Source organism: Arvicanthis niloticus, chromosome 4, assembly GCF_011762505.2.
Source record: "Arvicanthis niloticus isolate mArvNil1 chromosome 4, mArvNil1.pat.X, whole genome shotgun sequence".
Taxonomy (NCBI): Eukaryota; Metazoa; Chordata; class Mammalia; order Rodentia; family Muridae; genus Arvicanthis; species Arvicanthis niloticus.
In genome coordinates this window covers 98,806,752-98,821,272 of record NC_047661.1, presented here as the reverse complement: position 1 = coordinate 98,821,272, position 14,521 = coordinate 98,806,752, and the positions used below count along the sequence as shown (strand labels likewise).

Genomic DNA, 14,521 nt, shown 5'->3' with positions numbered 1-14,521 from the left:
TACTCTCTCCATCTCCTGCCAGCCTAGTATATTAGGTGAAGCACGGTGGGTTCACAGCCTGGGTATTCTTGTAGGGATCTTTGGGGCTTTACAGGTCTCTCTCAGCTCTAGAAAACTACAGGGGCAAAACTCTGGGAGTGAAGGAACATCCTATTGTAGTAAGCGAGCAGAAGGGCCTGGGCGGGGCTTTTAGACATTTGCCACGCCTATCAACACGCCCACTTTCCCCGCTCCCCCGCCCCGGGCTCCGCGCCTGCCGGGCTGTGAGGCCGGGGCGCCCCCCAGTGGCCGTAGGCGAGCTGTGCTCCGGGAGGCGGCGGAAGCGGCTTCGGGTTCTGGTCGCGCGGATATGGCGGAAGAGGTGCGGCAGGAGCTCTCGGCGCTGGCCGCGATCTTCTGCGGGCCACACGAGTGGGAGATGTTGAGCTGTTCAGGTGAATACCACGCCACTCACCCTGAGGCCCCAGCGGGGAGCCGGGGGACCCGGTGTCTTGTGGCCCTGGGCAGAGTGGGAGGGGACTTGGGGGGGGGTTGGCCTGTGCTCGCAGTGCCCTCCCCTGAGCTCGCTCTTTTCCTCCCCTGTGCTCTCCCGCAACTAAACGGTGCGCACTGCCCTCCTCAGGAAACCCAGCTTCCCCAAATAGTCCGTGCCCTCATAAGCATTTGTGCATTACGTCCTTGACAACAGTACGCTGTACTTGGTTGTCAGCCACGTGGAAGGCAGTCAGGAAATGCTTGTTAGGTTGGGTGAAAGTTTGAATTCTCCAGAGTTATTATTATCATTATTGTTGTATTTAAAGTATTTTTATTTTTACGTTTTTCAGGCTGCTTAAAAGTGGCAGCCAATTCCAGATTTCTGCTGGACGCAGAACCATACAGCTCGCATTCATGGGTGCTTTCTCTTCTAACATAGGCAGGGCACTGAGCCTCTTTCTCTTGGAGTTTACAATCTGTGAAGCTACTATTATTAATTTTTTTTAAAAGCTAAAATTTCATTCTTTCCTTCCCTTAAGGAACCCAGCCTTTCCACTCACACACTTTTACATTTAAAGTTTTTTTTTTTTTTTTTTTTTTTTTTTTTTTTTTTTTTTTTTTTTTTTTTTTTTTTTTTTTGCGTATGTATGAGTGTTTTGCCTGCCTGTATATACCTGTACAATGAGTGTGCCCCTTGCACAAGGAGTCCAGAAGAGGCCGTTCAGGGGATAGGAGTTTGTGAGCCTTGCTTTATAGGTGCTGAGAACTGAACCCAGGGCCTCCAGAAGAACAGTCAATGCTCTTAACCACTAAGTGCCCCCAATTTTCTACTTTTGGGAAAGTGTGCTGGTGCAGATCATCCTGGCTTTCCCCTGGGCTGTCAAATATGTACATTTTGAGGTCCATAGGAGTCATCCCTCTACTATTACAGTGTAACTACTATTGAAATGGCCTTTCTGGCCCTAAATTGGCTTACCTCTAGCTTACCTCTATGAAGACAGTGTGAGATGTACTAGACCTAAGGAAGCTACAGCTATGATTAGGAGGGCATCGGGTTTCCATATGGTAAGTCAGTGACCCTGGGAGTTGACCACTCTCTTTTATGCCTTCTTACATGTGCCCATCTATAGACCTTCTTGGTGCTCTGTGATGTTTCAGGTGATGTGAACTTTCTAGAAAAACATGGCAGTGCTCTTCTTTAGTGCCTAGACCTGTCTTGTATCTTTCTGAAACTTCCTTAAGACCCCTGTGAAAGGATTTACTGTAGGGATTTGCCACCCTCGTCTGACTGGGTAGCATCCTAATTGGTTAGCATCTCCACCGGCTCCACAGTTCTCTCTATTGATAATTGCTTCTGCCTGAGGCGGATATTTAGAGGGATCATTCGCATCTCCGAGTTCTTGCTTGTATCATGGCTTACTTGCCAATATCTGGGAGAAGTGAACCTGTGATGGATGTCCCATGACATTTTAAAAAACATGGTGGTTTGCATTAAAACATGGTTGACTGTTAGATACTGTTGATAGGTCAGAGAAGCCCCCAAAAAAGAAGGGGAGAGAGAGAGAGAGAGACAGAGAGAGAGAGAGAGAGAGAGAGAGAGAGAGAGAGAGAGAGAGAGAGGTGTCTAAATACTGAGAACACTGCGGCCCTTTATCTGCTTTTAAATTGAGCATGACTTCAAGTCATGCCTCCTAATTAATTTAATTCAGTGTTCTGGCATCAATAAGTAATTGAATTATAAAGGAATTCAGTGTAACAACTTTGGACATTTTGTTTCTAGAAGGTTCATTGGAGAGTAGGACAGTTCAGCAATTGAAACAGGAACGTCTGACACTCACAGTTGGGAACTGTTAATGAGGTGAAGACGTCATCAGAGCAGACCAAGTGTAGCAGGCTGCGTGGCCACCACCCTCACTGCCAGTGGCAGTTTGGGTTTCAGGGTGTCACTCTGTACCCCATCATTTCTTTCCTGGCCTCCGCCAAATAAGTGTCTCCTGTCTTCAGTGGGATTAGAAGACTATTGCAGAGAGCCTGCATTTCTCTGTAAGACGGGAAGGCCCGGACTGACCCTATGGGCCAGCTCTTAAGGCCCTGAGCTGAAAAGGCTTAAACAAATGGGTTGGTTCAGTTTAGTGGGGCGTAATTTATGTTAAGAATTTGAGGGAATCTACATCCTGGCCACTCAGATGCTAGAGGAAGTTCAAAGGAAGAGGCACTATGTGTAACAATCTCTTAGGGCTGCAAATTATGTAAACTCCATATTTACAGCTGTGGGAAGCCAAATCAAGGATATTCTGTTCTTCTCCATCCCACGAGTCAGTCCAGGTGCCAGGTTTGGTGTGGGCACCTCTAGATCTTCATGTGGGTCTTGATGAGAGGCGTTCTTAGCTTTATTTTGCATTGAAGATCACTGATGATCACATAGATTAAATAACCTCCAAGCTCCGCAGGGTTGGGCTTGGCACCGTGTCCCCATTCCTCTGTAGCAGGAAAAGATCTTACAGGAAAACAATCCCTGTGCTGAGAAAACAAAAACAAAAACAAAAACAACAACAACAACAAAAAAACAGTTTGAGCATCCAGAATAATAGGATGGGTGGAATCTGGCTTATATTCAGAACAATCCAGTTGGTGGTGGGAGGGGAATATTCCCCTTCAAGCATACATGTGTGTGGTCCATTCTGATGGTGTTGTCCGCTTTCCTGGTGGGATCATGGAGAGTATATTGCTGTGGTCAATGCCCATTATTAATGGAGTTGCAGTTTGGAAACTATCTCATAGGATTAAAAGTTGCAAAAGAGAGGAATCGCAGAACAGCCTAATGGCACCACACACAAGGCTGCCAATAGCTTCCCAGTGGGTTTTGTGTTTTATTAACCCTGTTGTTCAGATTGGATTCCACCCTCTTGCAAAACCATTATGGTAACACACTGACGTAATTTGCTGATGGTCCTGGTTGAGCTCACCTCTCTAAAATCCTCACAGTCTTAGACTTTATTTTGAAAGAATGAGATCGCCACCTTTGCCTTTCATTCTTTTCAGTTGTTTTGTTTCCTTCTCTAAGGATGATTACAGCATGTGAAAATCCAGAGACACTGTGTGTGCCAAATTTTTAGGGTTACGAATAATGTAAACACCATATTTTTAGCATAAAGCAAGCATTCATGTAAGCATATTTGGGGTGAGCAGCCTGGGAGTAGGAGCAAAGAAAATCTTGCTCTCATGAAGCATGAGGAGTGTGCGGGAGGCTTTTGAGTGCTTTTGTGTGCAAAGGCTTTGAGGATGTGTAAAACCTGGGCAAAATAAAGCAAGTACAGAGAACATGAGTTAGCTATGTTATGCAAATGGTTTCTCCGTGCATGCTAAACACGTCCTAAAGACCTCCTTCTCATAGATTTTTGTTTACTTTCCCAGTACCACTGTGATGGGAGTATCTACCATGTGTTGTAGGGATGAGGTAGGGAGAAAGTTTTAAAACAGAATTAGAGCGGAATCCAGAGTCTAATTCAGTTTCTTTATTTGAACTTCTGTCATCTGCCATGTTAGGAATATGATTTCTTTCAAGTGTCTTCAGGAAAGGTTAAGGTTTGGTTGTTTTAATACAGAATCTATTGGATCTAGAGGAACTCTAAATCCTCCTGCCTCTGCTTTCTAAGTTCTGTGTGTGTGTGTGGGCCAGGAAGAGTAAGATTTGCGTCTCTTTCAGTTTGAGTTGTAGTTGTAATATCAATATTGTTCCAAGGCAGAATGACTTGTGCACATAGTTAATGTGGAACACGATCTAGAAGGCAAACCCTGCATCTTTTGGTAGAGGCGAAGGTGCCTAGTCTTGGACCTAAATAAGACTTGGGTCTTTTGGGAGTTTTACTTTGGTAGGGCAAGCATGAGCTTTTTAGGATGGAGGTGTATTGATAATGGTGTTTGTGAGTTAATAGCTGTCCTGGTGTGGGGGATGGGGCGAAGAGTAACATCAGATGTACAATTAACAGTGATTTCTGTAGCCATTCTCTTGCTAAGCTGTTAATAACTTTAAATAACCTCAAAGTGAAGACCCCCTCTATGGGGAGACCCTCACTCAAGTCTCAGGAAGTCACGGCCACCCAAAAACTCACAAGACACCGAATCTGTATGCAAACAGCAGAGGCTTTATTCAGGAGAGTTAGCCGGCTAATGGTCAATTTGTTTGCCCACGCAGGAGCTGAATTGGCAAAGACCGGCTGGTTGAGGGGCTTTTTTAAAAGGGGAAAACCACAAGCCAGGGGAGTGAGGAGGGGGTGAGGGGTTGCTAAGGAAACATAACATAAAAATATCGGAAAATTCCAGAGGAACCTAAGTGAGTCAAGGTCATGTGGAAAACACTCTGTATACTCATTCTTCTCAAAAATGTGGTAGACTAAGAGGGAGGTAGATCTGTGAGTTCGAGGCCAGCCTGGTCTACAGAGTGAGTTTCAGAACAGCCAGAGCCACACAGAGAAACCCTGTCTTGATAAACTAGAAAGAAGAAGGAGAAGAGGTGGAGAAGAGGAAGAAGAAGAGGAAGAAGGGGGAGGAGGAGGAGAAAAAGAAAAAGAAGAGGAGGGGAAGAGGAGGAGGGGGAGGAAGAAGACAAGAAGGAAGACAAAGGAAACCTGGTAAAGATTTGCCTGGACTCCTACAGCTTTCCCTGGACTGTTCTTCAGTTCGTGCATTGCACTGGGGTGGAACATGCTGGATCTTTATGTAGCAGAGTAACGGGTTATCACAGTAACTACCTGTGACTGCTGCATCCAGTCCTCACATGTGGGTGGCTTAAAACAACACATCTTCAATGTACTGAAGTTGTGAAGGTCAGAAGTCCAAAGTCAGTTTTCACCCAGGTGAAATCAGATTGTTGGAAGGGATGCTCTTTGCTCCCTCCAGGCCCCTGGGGAGTCCGTTTGCCTGCCTTAGCTCTTGCTGTGTACCTGTACCCATCACTGAGGGGCCTCTTCCTCTATCATCAGATTCCAAAGTAGAGCTTCATGAATCAATGGATTTTCTTCTTTTCTGATAAAATCTACATCTCCACCTGTCCCCCACCCCATCAGGACAGAGGATGGTATTTTATTTTTTATTTTTTTTAGTAATTCAGGGCAATTTCCCCATGTCAACATCCTTACTCAGGTCTGCCAAGACCTTTGGCATGCATGCAAGTATACTCAGGTTCAGAGGAACAGGTGCATACATTCATAGGTCTGTTACTTAACCTAGCACGGGTCTCAAGGACTTCCATAGTTATGTCATTCATGGTTATAAGCCAATAGCATAAACTTAAGACCTGTATAGCTATAAAACATGATTATTATTAAACCCTTCTCCATTTGGGGAAGGCGATATTATTCTTTAAAAACAAAATTGGGATGCTTCAGAGGTAGAGAAAAGTTAGTTTGGGTTAAGTATAATTGAGGGAAGCCTACCCCAGACTGGGTCGGCACTGGAAAATTGAGCAGGTCATTGACTTCAGCAAGAAAGAGGCAGCACCCCCAAGTGGTGATGGATGGTACTGCTCCCTGAACCTCCAGCATGTTGGGTGTGTTGCATATTCTAGTTTCACATCTCATGGTAAACTGTGAGCAAACACCGCACAAGAAAACGGGAGGGAGCAAGGGTCTATTCTGTCTATAGTAAGAGTAGAGTTCATCATGGTGGCAAAGAGTGGCCGCTCCTGTGGCAGCAGAAGACAGAGGCTGTTTTTCTTGTATCTAGGTGGATTAGTGCTGGTGATCAGTCAGGCATCCAGGTAGACTGAGGTAGGCAGTGATGGGTGGCATTGGCCTTTATGGGGGGCAAAGGTTTCTCTTCCTTTAACTCTTTGCTATTCTAAGGCCCAAAGCTTCTGGCTTCTGGTAATTAACACTTGTTGTTAGCAGGAGGGGATTAAGAAAAAAAAAATAGTTTCTCTTTGGCTCAAGGGCCCCTCGCTGGCCAGGAGAGAGGCTTGGAGTTCGTTAACTCTTTGTGAGCCAGAGAGAAAAGAAGAGGAAGAAAGGGAGAATTCAATCATATACATAAACACACACTTTGGCCAGGCCTGACCACCCGCTTCAACAGTTCCACAAGTGTTCATGCATACTTACATACATACACGTATACCTACACATGTATGTATGTATGTATGTACATATAGACAGTCAGACATACACATTTGGTGGGTAGGGCTGAGTCCCAAATGCCACATATATACATTTGGTGGATGGAGCAGAGCTTCAAATGCCAAACTTTTATTTCTTCTATCTGGCAATTTATACCTTCTTAGACAAAAGTTCTTTATAAAATGACCTCATAGATAAAATGTTGCAGAAAAGGGGAGTTACAGAATGTTGTTGATAGTAAGTTCAAAGCAGTGTTTCATTCTATAAGCTCATTATAAGTTCACAGCAACAGTTTCACATGAGTATGTTTTTATCATGTGCACACCTGTGCTTTATCCTTGGACCTGACCTAGAATGAATGTTTTTCTTTGATCACAAATTTGTTCCAAGCCTGCTTATCCTAGTGCAATTAGCCTATGACATGTGAAGGTTGACAGAGTTCTATTTGCAGTTTTATTCTATATGAGGCTTGAGATTACTTATATCAATTTAAGAGTTCTATAGAATCATTATCAGAAATCCTGAAACCATCAATTTGTCTATACAGTGTTACTATATGAGAGTATATCTTCATGTTGCTCTGTAGGAAATTTGCCCAATGGGATGGGTTGATGCCCAGGAAACATTAGACTATGTAATAGTGACAGGAAAGGCATAGCATCAGCAAGAAGCAACCCTGGGATGAAGTCTCTAAGGACCCTGCATCTCAGAGCTCACCCATCACAGGTCATGCAAAACGGTGGCTATTTCCAGAAAACTCATTTGCATGTTTTAACCTTCCCTAGATGACTTCTGAGAGACTAGGGCAGAAACTACACAGGAAGTATGGCCAGATGATAAACTTGAAGGTCCACTTCACAGAGACCCAGTTCTTCCAGCAGGGGCCATATTTCTAAAGTCCTACAACCTTCCAGAACAGCACCACCCACCGGAGACCAAGTGTGCAAACAGATGAACTTGTAGCGGGCAATTTACATCCAAACTGTAATGCACAAGGTAGTGTGCGGGTGGGTGTACATTCATAGTCACTGTCACCAAGGGTCTTTGTCACAGTGAGGGACATTGACCTCACAATTGGACAAAGAGTCAAAAGGGACTGACCCCACAGTCTTCAGGAGATCAGTAAGTTTACCTTGATTTAAACATTACAGGATATCAAGATATCATGATAAACACTACATAAATGTGTATAATTTTAATGTTTCTGTGTATCTGGTAAGTACATTTAGTAGAAAGATAGACCTTCCAGTCTTATGAAAGTTGCTGAAATTTTTTTCAACTTTTGGTCTTAAAAGAATATGCTATGTATATTGTGTTGGTCTGTTTTCTGACCCAGAGGAAAGCACCACAGACACTGAGAGTCATGGGGAAATAAATCTCTTTCCCCCTCCCCTCCCCTCCCCCACCTAAAACTGGATGTGGTAGTACGTGCCATTAATTTCAGTATTTGGAACGCAACTTGGTTTATATAGTAAGCCTCAGGCCAGCCAGGACTATGTAGAGTCAGTCTCTCTCTCTCTCTCTCTCTCTCTCTCTCTCTCTCTCTCTCTCTCTCTCTCTCTCTCTGTGTGTGTCTGTCATTCTCTCTGTTACACACACACATATATACCCCCCAAAAAGAAAGAAACTTTATGTTCATGTATCTCTAAGAAGACTTTGCAGGTGTAGAATAGGCGTTCAGGAAGATCTGTGTCCACCCTGGACTGAGCCATTGTGACAGATCTGTGTTTTACCCTTTCTTTTCCAAACAGCACAGTGCATGGTGTCGGCATGTATCCAATGTATGCTTGTAGAATGATGCATGATTGAAGGTTAAAGATTCCACCCCCTCGTTGAGAGAGAATGCAGGCTCGCCGCATGATTGCTGACAAGTTTATTCTGCCTGGTGATCCTGTGTTGTTTACAGGCCCATAAAAGCCCTACATAGCAAAATATATTAACTGAACTGATATTATGGGAGCCTACTCTGACAGTAAAAATATACCATTAAAAAGATGAACTCAGTGAAAGAAAGGAGAGACTTGGAGCTGGTGAGATGTTTCCGTGGGTGGAGGTGCTTGCATATGGGTCTGACAGTTCCAGAATCCTCCAAGATGATGAGGCAGAACTGTTTTGCTAAGTTGTCCTCTGACCCTTCCCCCAGCCGCCCCCCACCAATAATAATGATGTAATGATGACAGTATGTTAGTAGAAGAAGGGAGGAGGAACCAAGAGACTTGAAGCATGTGAGAGCTTTTAGAAGCATACATGCTGTTACGTTTAGAAAAGTTTTTAAAAATAGTATATACATTACATATGTAAAAGAAAAGATTATATGGTCTTTGGAAAAGTTACTGCCTCTGATTCTGGATGGGGTCTGAAAATAGTAGTTCCTGCCAGCTGGTACTGACATCCATTAAAGAAAACCTCTGTAGCAGACGTGCTTGGTCCTGTGTGGATTTGTGTAACAACAGCTTTTATACACCATTGGGATCAGATGGCTAAGAAGCAGTTTCAGTGTTCTGTTAGGTTCTTTAACATAGAGGATGTGTTTGGGTCTCCATTGTTGAGGCAGCCATCCAGGTGTAGGATCTGGCTGCTTCTGTGTTGAGAAACAGAACAGGGGCACAGAGAAAGAAGGAAGAGAGGCAGGCTCGCGGCACAGCCCTGTGTCTGGACCCGGCTCCCTTCTCTACCCTCTGATCAGGGTGCTTCTGCCCCCTGCAGAATGGATTAGCCTGACATTTTATCAACTTTTTGGAAAGTGGGGTGAAGTGATGTGGAACACATCAGAGCGGGAAGCCAAGCACGTCTGGAAGAGCAGAATATTTCATCTGGTCTCCTAAGCGCGCTCCGCCTCTGCTAGCCAGTGGAGGCTGGACGGATGTCTGCTCGGTGTCTGTTCACCCTGCTGCCTTCATGCTACACTGATGTCAGTGCATTTGAATCAGAAGAGTAGGTCCATCACTTTAAGTATCACAGTAGGTCATCAGGGGTCACATGACCCTGCCACCACCCAGGTTCCATGTGACTCACCATAAGTAACTTGGAGCAGACTCCTTACACCTTCCCTATACATGTTGCTGCTCTGTTGAACACCTATAAGAAGAGCTGATTCGTGAGTTTCGTAATACCAGTGAAATATGGAAGGAAATTGTATGATCCAAAATAGCCTTTTTTGATAATTTCATAAAAATGGTTGATACAGCGAATTGCAAGTACGTTTGCGTGGTGCTGTTCATGTGTATTTATGGCCAGGAGGAAATGACCTGTAAATCATGGCCTTCTTTGCATTGTGTGTCTCTTTATAAAATAAACTCAGAGTTTTCTTATGAGAAATAAATTGAGTTTGAAAGGGAAAATTTTAACTGACTAGTATTCCAGTGAGATTGAGTTATGTAGAGCTAATGATTATCTTTGGATGTCTTCCAGAGACAGATGGGGCTGTGTTCAGAATTCACACAACAGCTGAAGGACTTGTGGGTGAGGATGTGCCCTTAGAGCTGGCATTCCACTTACCAGCCGGTTACCCTTTGTGTCTACCCGGCATCTCGGTTAACTCGGAACATCTGACCAGGGCCCAGTGTGCTACCGTGAAGGAGAAGTTACTTGGAGAAGCCAGGAAGCTTTTGTCAGAACCGATGGTTCACGAGCTGGTTCTTTGGATTCAGCAGAATCTCAGACAGGTCCTCAGCCAGCCGGAGACCGCAAGCAGCGGTGAGAAGTGTACTTTGCCAGAAAGCACGGCTGTGGACCATGGACTCTGGATGACTCTTTTGCATTTAGATCACATGAGAGCGAGGACTAAATATGTCAAAGCTGTGGAGAAGTGGGCTTCAGTGTTAAGGCTGACAGGAAGACTGATGTTCATGGGTAAATTAATACTGATTTTACTACAAGGAGACAGAAACAACATCAAGGTGCTGGAAAACTCCATTTTGAATATGAATCTGCTCGCTTTCTGTTAAACATGGTGTAGTTTTAAGTGTGTTTTGTATCAGCAGGATAGTCGAAGCATGGTGCTTCTGAGTTATTTATCATCATGGTAAATGGTACTTTGGTTTTTTCTCTATTTAATATTTGTTTATCTTATGTGTATGGGTATTTTGTCTGCATGTGTCTGTGCACCTTGTGTGTTTAGAAAAGCCTCTGGCGTGCACAGAGGCTGGAGGAGGGTGTTAAATCTCCTGGGACTGAAGCTACAGGTGCCTGTGAGCTGCTAAGTGAGAAGTGGGTGTCAAACATGTCCTCTGGAAGAGCAACCGTGTTCTCAACCACTGAGCCATCTCTCTAGGCACCCCCAACTCCGTCTTTCCCCAGTTCTTTAAAAAAAAAAAAAGAAAGAAAGAAAAAAGAATATCCTGTCCCTAACAGCAGCTATAAACTTGCAAGGCCAAGGGGTAGCATAAGATGTATAATGTAATGTAAAAATTATGCCACTCAATGAAATGAGAGTTTCATTTTCATTTTTAAATATATATATATATATATATATATATATATATATATATATATATATGTGTGTGTTTTGCTTGCATGTATGTCTGTGCACCATGTATGTGCAGTGCCCAAGACAGCCAAAAGAGGGCGTTGGATCACTGGGAACTTGAGTCACAGACAGCTATTAGCTGCCATTTGGGTATTGGGAATCAAACCTAGGCCCTCTGAAAGAGCACAGAGTACTCTTAACCGCCGAGTTCTTTCTCCAGCACCAGCGCCAGTGTCTGAAAAAGTCCGAGGCCATGTATTTGTTTCATATTAATGATAAGCCCCATCTGTATACACGAGAACAAAAAGCTTGTACATATTAATTTTTTCCATAGCTCAGCACAGCAAGGAGTATTTGTAAGTAGTCCGCAAAATTCCTAACATGCAGGCACTTAAAAGTGCATCCTTACACTTCAGTGTTGTACCTGTAGTGCCTGAGAGGAATGCTTGTCCTTTACAGCTGAGAGCCAGCCTCAGAGGAAGCAGGGTCGGAGGGACTGTCAGCATGTCACCTCCGCCCGACTTCTTTCCACCTGACTTCTCCCGGCAGCTGCCTTCCAAGCCATCATCTTCAGGCTCCCAGGCGTTCATCTTGAAGCCCCACTAGCCTGTTTTATGAGGAGCCAGACACCTGCTTATTATGTCTTAAATTTTAACAGAGCTGCAGATCACTTAATAAGTTTTACATTGTCGGAGTGGGTCAGGCACCGTTACAGAGGATTTTACTGAAAACAGATTTAGCACGAACAACCTGTAATCCTAAAGCGTTGAAGGATAACAACAGTCTAGAGTTTTCCCGAGGTGGCTTCTTCCCCCAACCTCCGTTGACATTTGCTTAACAAGGTCCATGCTGGCTTCTGGTATGGGTAAGGTACGAAGCCAGATTTAATCGATAGCCTGCAGTGGGGCCTAACCAAGGGACCACAGCTTTTGAGGCAATCTGTGCGTACTATAACCTTTGATCCTTTACAGTAACATACTAGGTGACAAAAATGGAGAAGCGGTTCCTTGTTCACATTTACCTAAGGCACTGATTGTCTGGTCAGCTCAGGCACATTAGAATAAATGCAGCATTTGCCAGCAGAGTCATGAGTTACTAACATGTATATGTTTTTATGTCTATAATTCTGCTAGTATTTAGAGAAATACTTTTTAAATAACATTCTCTAAAATGTCCTTTTACATGAATTTGTTAATTTTTTTATAAGATTGTATACTAGGATCAGGAACGTGCAAGTACATTTACAGGTAGGCAGTAGGTAGTGCGCCTGACAGCCCCATCCCAGCCGGCTCGGTGATAGCAATTATTGAGTGGTTGTGCTGTGCTCTGGAACGCAGTCAGTCATTCTAGAGGTGCTTTATGTGTCTGACTTCACTCAGTTGTCCCAGGTTCACCAGCAGGTGGATCCTGTTATCAGTCCAGTTGTGTGGAGCCGGCTGACTAAGGCACAGAGAGTTTTGAGGAGCCAGCTTAAATAACTAGTTTAAATAGCTGGTCTAAACAACAGAGGGTTTAAGTAACTCACTCTAGGAGTGGTCCAGTCCAGACTTAAAGGTGAAGGATTTGTTTCTATTGCTCTTTACACCTGCATCCACCGGAGCAGGGTTCTGCCCCTATGTAAAGACACAGTGTAACTCTCGCTGCTACAGTCTGAGGATGCTCTTCAAGCAGGAGAATGCCTGTGGGTTATAGTCGCTTTAGAACGGGACTGTGCCTTTTAGCATCTGCTCTGCTTTTAACGTACCAATTATCGTTTAGGAGTACCTGATTCTTCAGAAAACCTCCAAAGTAGATGTGGACTCAAGTGGAAAGAAATGCAAAGAGAAAATGATTAGTGTACTGTCTGAAACAAAAGTACAAACGGAACACAAAAGGTATAATTTAGTACTATTGCAGATGCAAAAGCAACCGAATGGGTAATTATCCTCTGACAAATCTCCGCATATTCATGAGCCTCTCTCGTATAATCCAGGTTTCTGGCGTTTGAAGTCAAAGAGTATTCAACACTGGAGGAGTTACAAAAGGAATTCAAAGCTGCAGGACTTCAGGAGCTCTTCTCGGAGTGTGTACTGGGGCTGGTAAAGTGCCGTGAATGACAGGAACCCTTGGTAAAACAGCCTGGTTTTGATTGCCTGCTGCCTTTGGGGATGGGTTCATTGAAGCAGTCCTAAGAGAGCAATCTGAGATTTCTCTGAAGCAAAATCATTCTCATTTCAGGAAGAAAAGCGAGTCCTGTTTTATAGAATATTAAACATGAAAAGATCCCATATATTCTAACGTTTGCCAGAAAAGACGAGGTTCAATAGACGGGATTTCTGGAGGAGAAATAAAAAAAAAAAAAACCCACGATGGTAAAGGAGCTGTTGTGTTTCTAGGGACAATTTGTTTAAAAGTCTGCAATTTTCAGGCTAATTTTCTCGTAATTAAATGATTTCTTAAAGTGATTTGTTTTCATGTTTACTTTTTCATGTTTACGTTTTGGCATTTAAGCGTGCTTCCTCCCCGTTCTGCTTATTATGTTTTAAGTTGAATGTTGAGAATCTAACACTCATCTCTTGGTGTGGTTGCATAAGCGGTTGGATTAAATACAAAACCAAGATGTTTTACAGAACACAGTTGCTTTCTGGTGTCCCAAGAGAACACAGTATTGCTAGCTGTAAGACTGCATAGTAAGTTCAACTCGAAATTCATATTTGAAAAGAATAGTTTCTGGTTTTACAAGGGAAATGTGTCCAACAAAGTGAACCTTGTTTTCTGGATGCAAAAAAAACCAAAATAAAACAAAACAAAACAGCAGACTATAGCTCTACAATCTTCACTGTGAAATCTTTCAAATAATAGTAAAATGCACTTATTCTGTCCAAGGGGAGATAAACTCACAGCATAATTATTTGTGTTAAAATTTATGATGAAGAGTAAGAGGACCCTTGTGTTTGAGAAGAATATTTATGTCCCTAAAGCTCCCTGGGTTTCTAAAGGAAGAGACTGATATGTGAAAGAGAGGCCAGGAGAGTCTTCTCCCTGCACCTTTTGAAGACAGGTCCACCCTAACAGTGTAGTTGGTGTTGGGGTGATCTGAGCACAACAAGCCCACTCATGCATGAGTGTGTGTATGTGTGTATGTGTGTGGTGTGTGTGTGTGTGCGCGCGCATACTTGCCCTTGTATGTAGAGGGCAGAGGTCAATGTTGGATGCCTTCATCAGTTGTTGTATATTTTATTCTTTTTGGTGCTTTTGAGACAGGGTTTCTCTGTGGAGCTGTGGCTGTCCTGGAACTCACTCTACTCTGAAGACCACACTGGCCTCAAACTCATAGATCCACTTGTTTCTAAATGTGTGTGTCACCACTCCTTCCTGGCTGCTATTTTATTCTTTTTAATTAAAAAAATTATGTAATTTTACTTTTTGTGTATGGATGTTCTCCTGTGCTCCACATATGTGCACTGCCTAAGGAAGCCAAAAGAGGGAG

General features: G+C 43.6%; 1 protein-coding gene across 2 annotated transcripts; it reads left to right on the top strand.

Annotated features, from left to right (window-relative positions):
- The first annotated feature begins 283 nt into the window (after positions 1-283).
- Positions 284-13,496, top strand: Rwdd3 (RWD domain containing 3). 2 transcript variants are annotated; one of them, XM_034500342.2, is made up of 5 exons: positions 284-434; positions 9,996-10,483; positions 12,811-12,926; positions 13,025-13,160; positions 13,270-13,496. In XM_034500342.2, the coding sequence occupies exons 1-4, from the start codon at positions 350-352 to the stop codon at positions 13,146-13,148; spliced, it is 813 nt and encodes a 270-aa protein (XP_034356233.1). In that variant the 5' UTR covers positions 284-349; the 3' UTR covers positions 13,149-13,160; positions 13,270-13,496. The 2 variants fall into 2 exon arrangements, with proteins under 2 accessions (XP_034356233.1, XP_034356232.1); XM_034500341.2 differs by having other exon boundaries at positions 13,025-13,496.
- The last annotated feature ends 1,025 nt before the right edge of the window (positions 13,497-14,521 follow it).

Bases quoted from the DNA above. Each gene is read 5' to 3' on its own strand.
- Rwdd3 (XM_034500342.2), top strand. From the start codon at position 350: ATGGCGGAAGAGGTGCGGCAGGAGCTCTCGGCGCTGGCCGCGATCTTC. The intron at 10,484-12,810 runs GTGCTGGAAAAC...ATTATCGTTTAG, and splicing joins GAGACAGAAACAACATCAAG to GAGTACCTGATTCTTCAGAA. The intron at 12,927-13,024 runs GTATAATTTAGT...CGTATAATCCAG, and splicing joins GTACAAACGGAACACAAAAG to GTTTCTGGCGTTTGAAGTCA.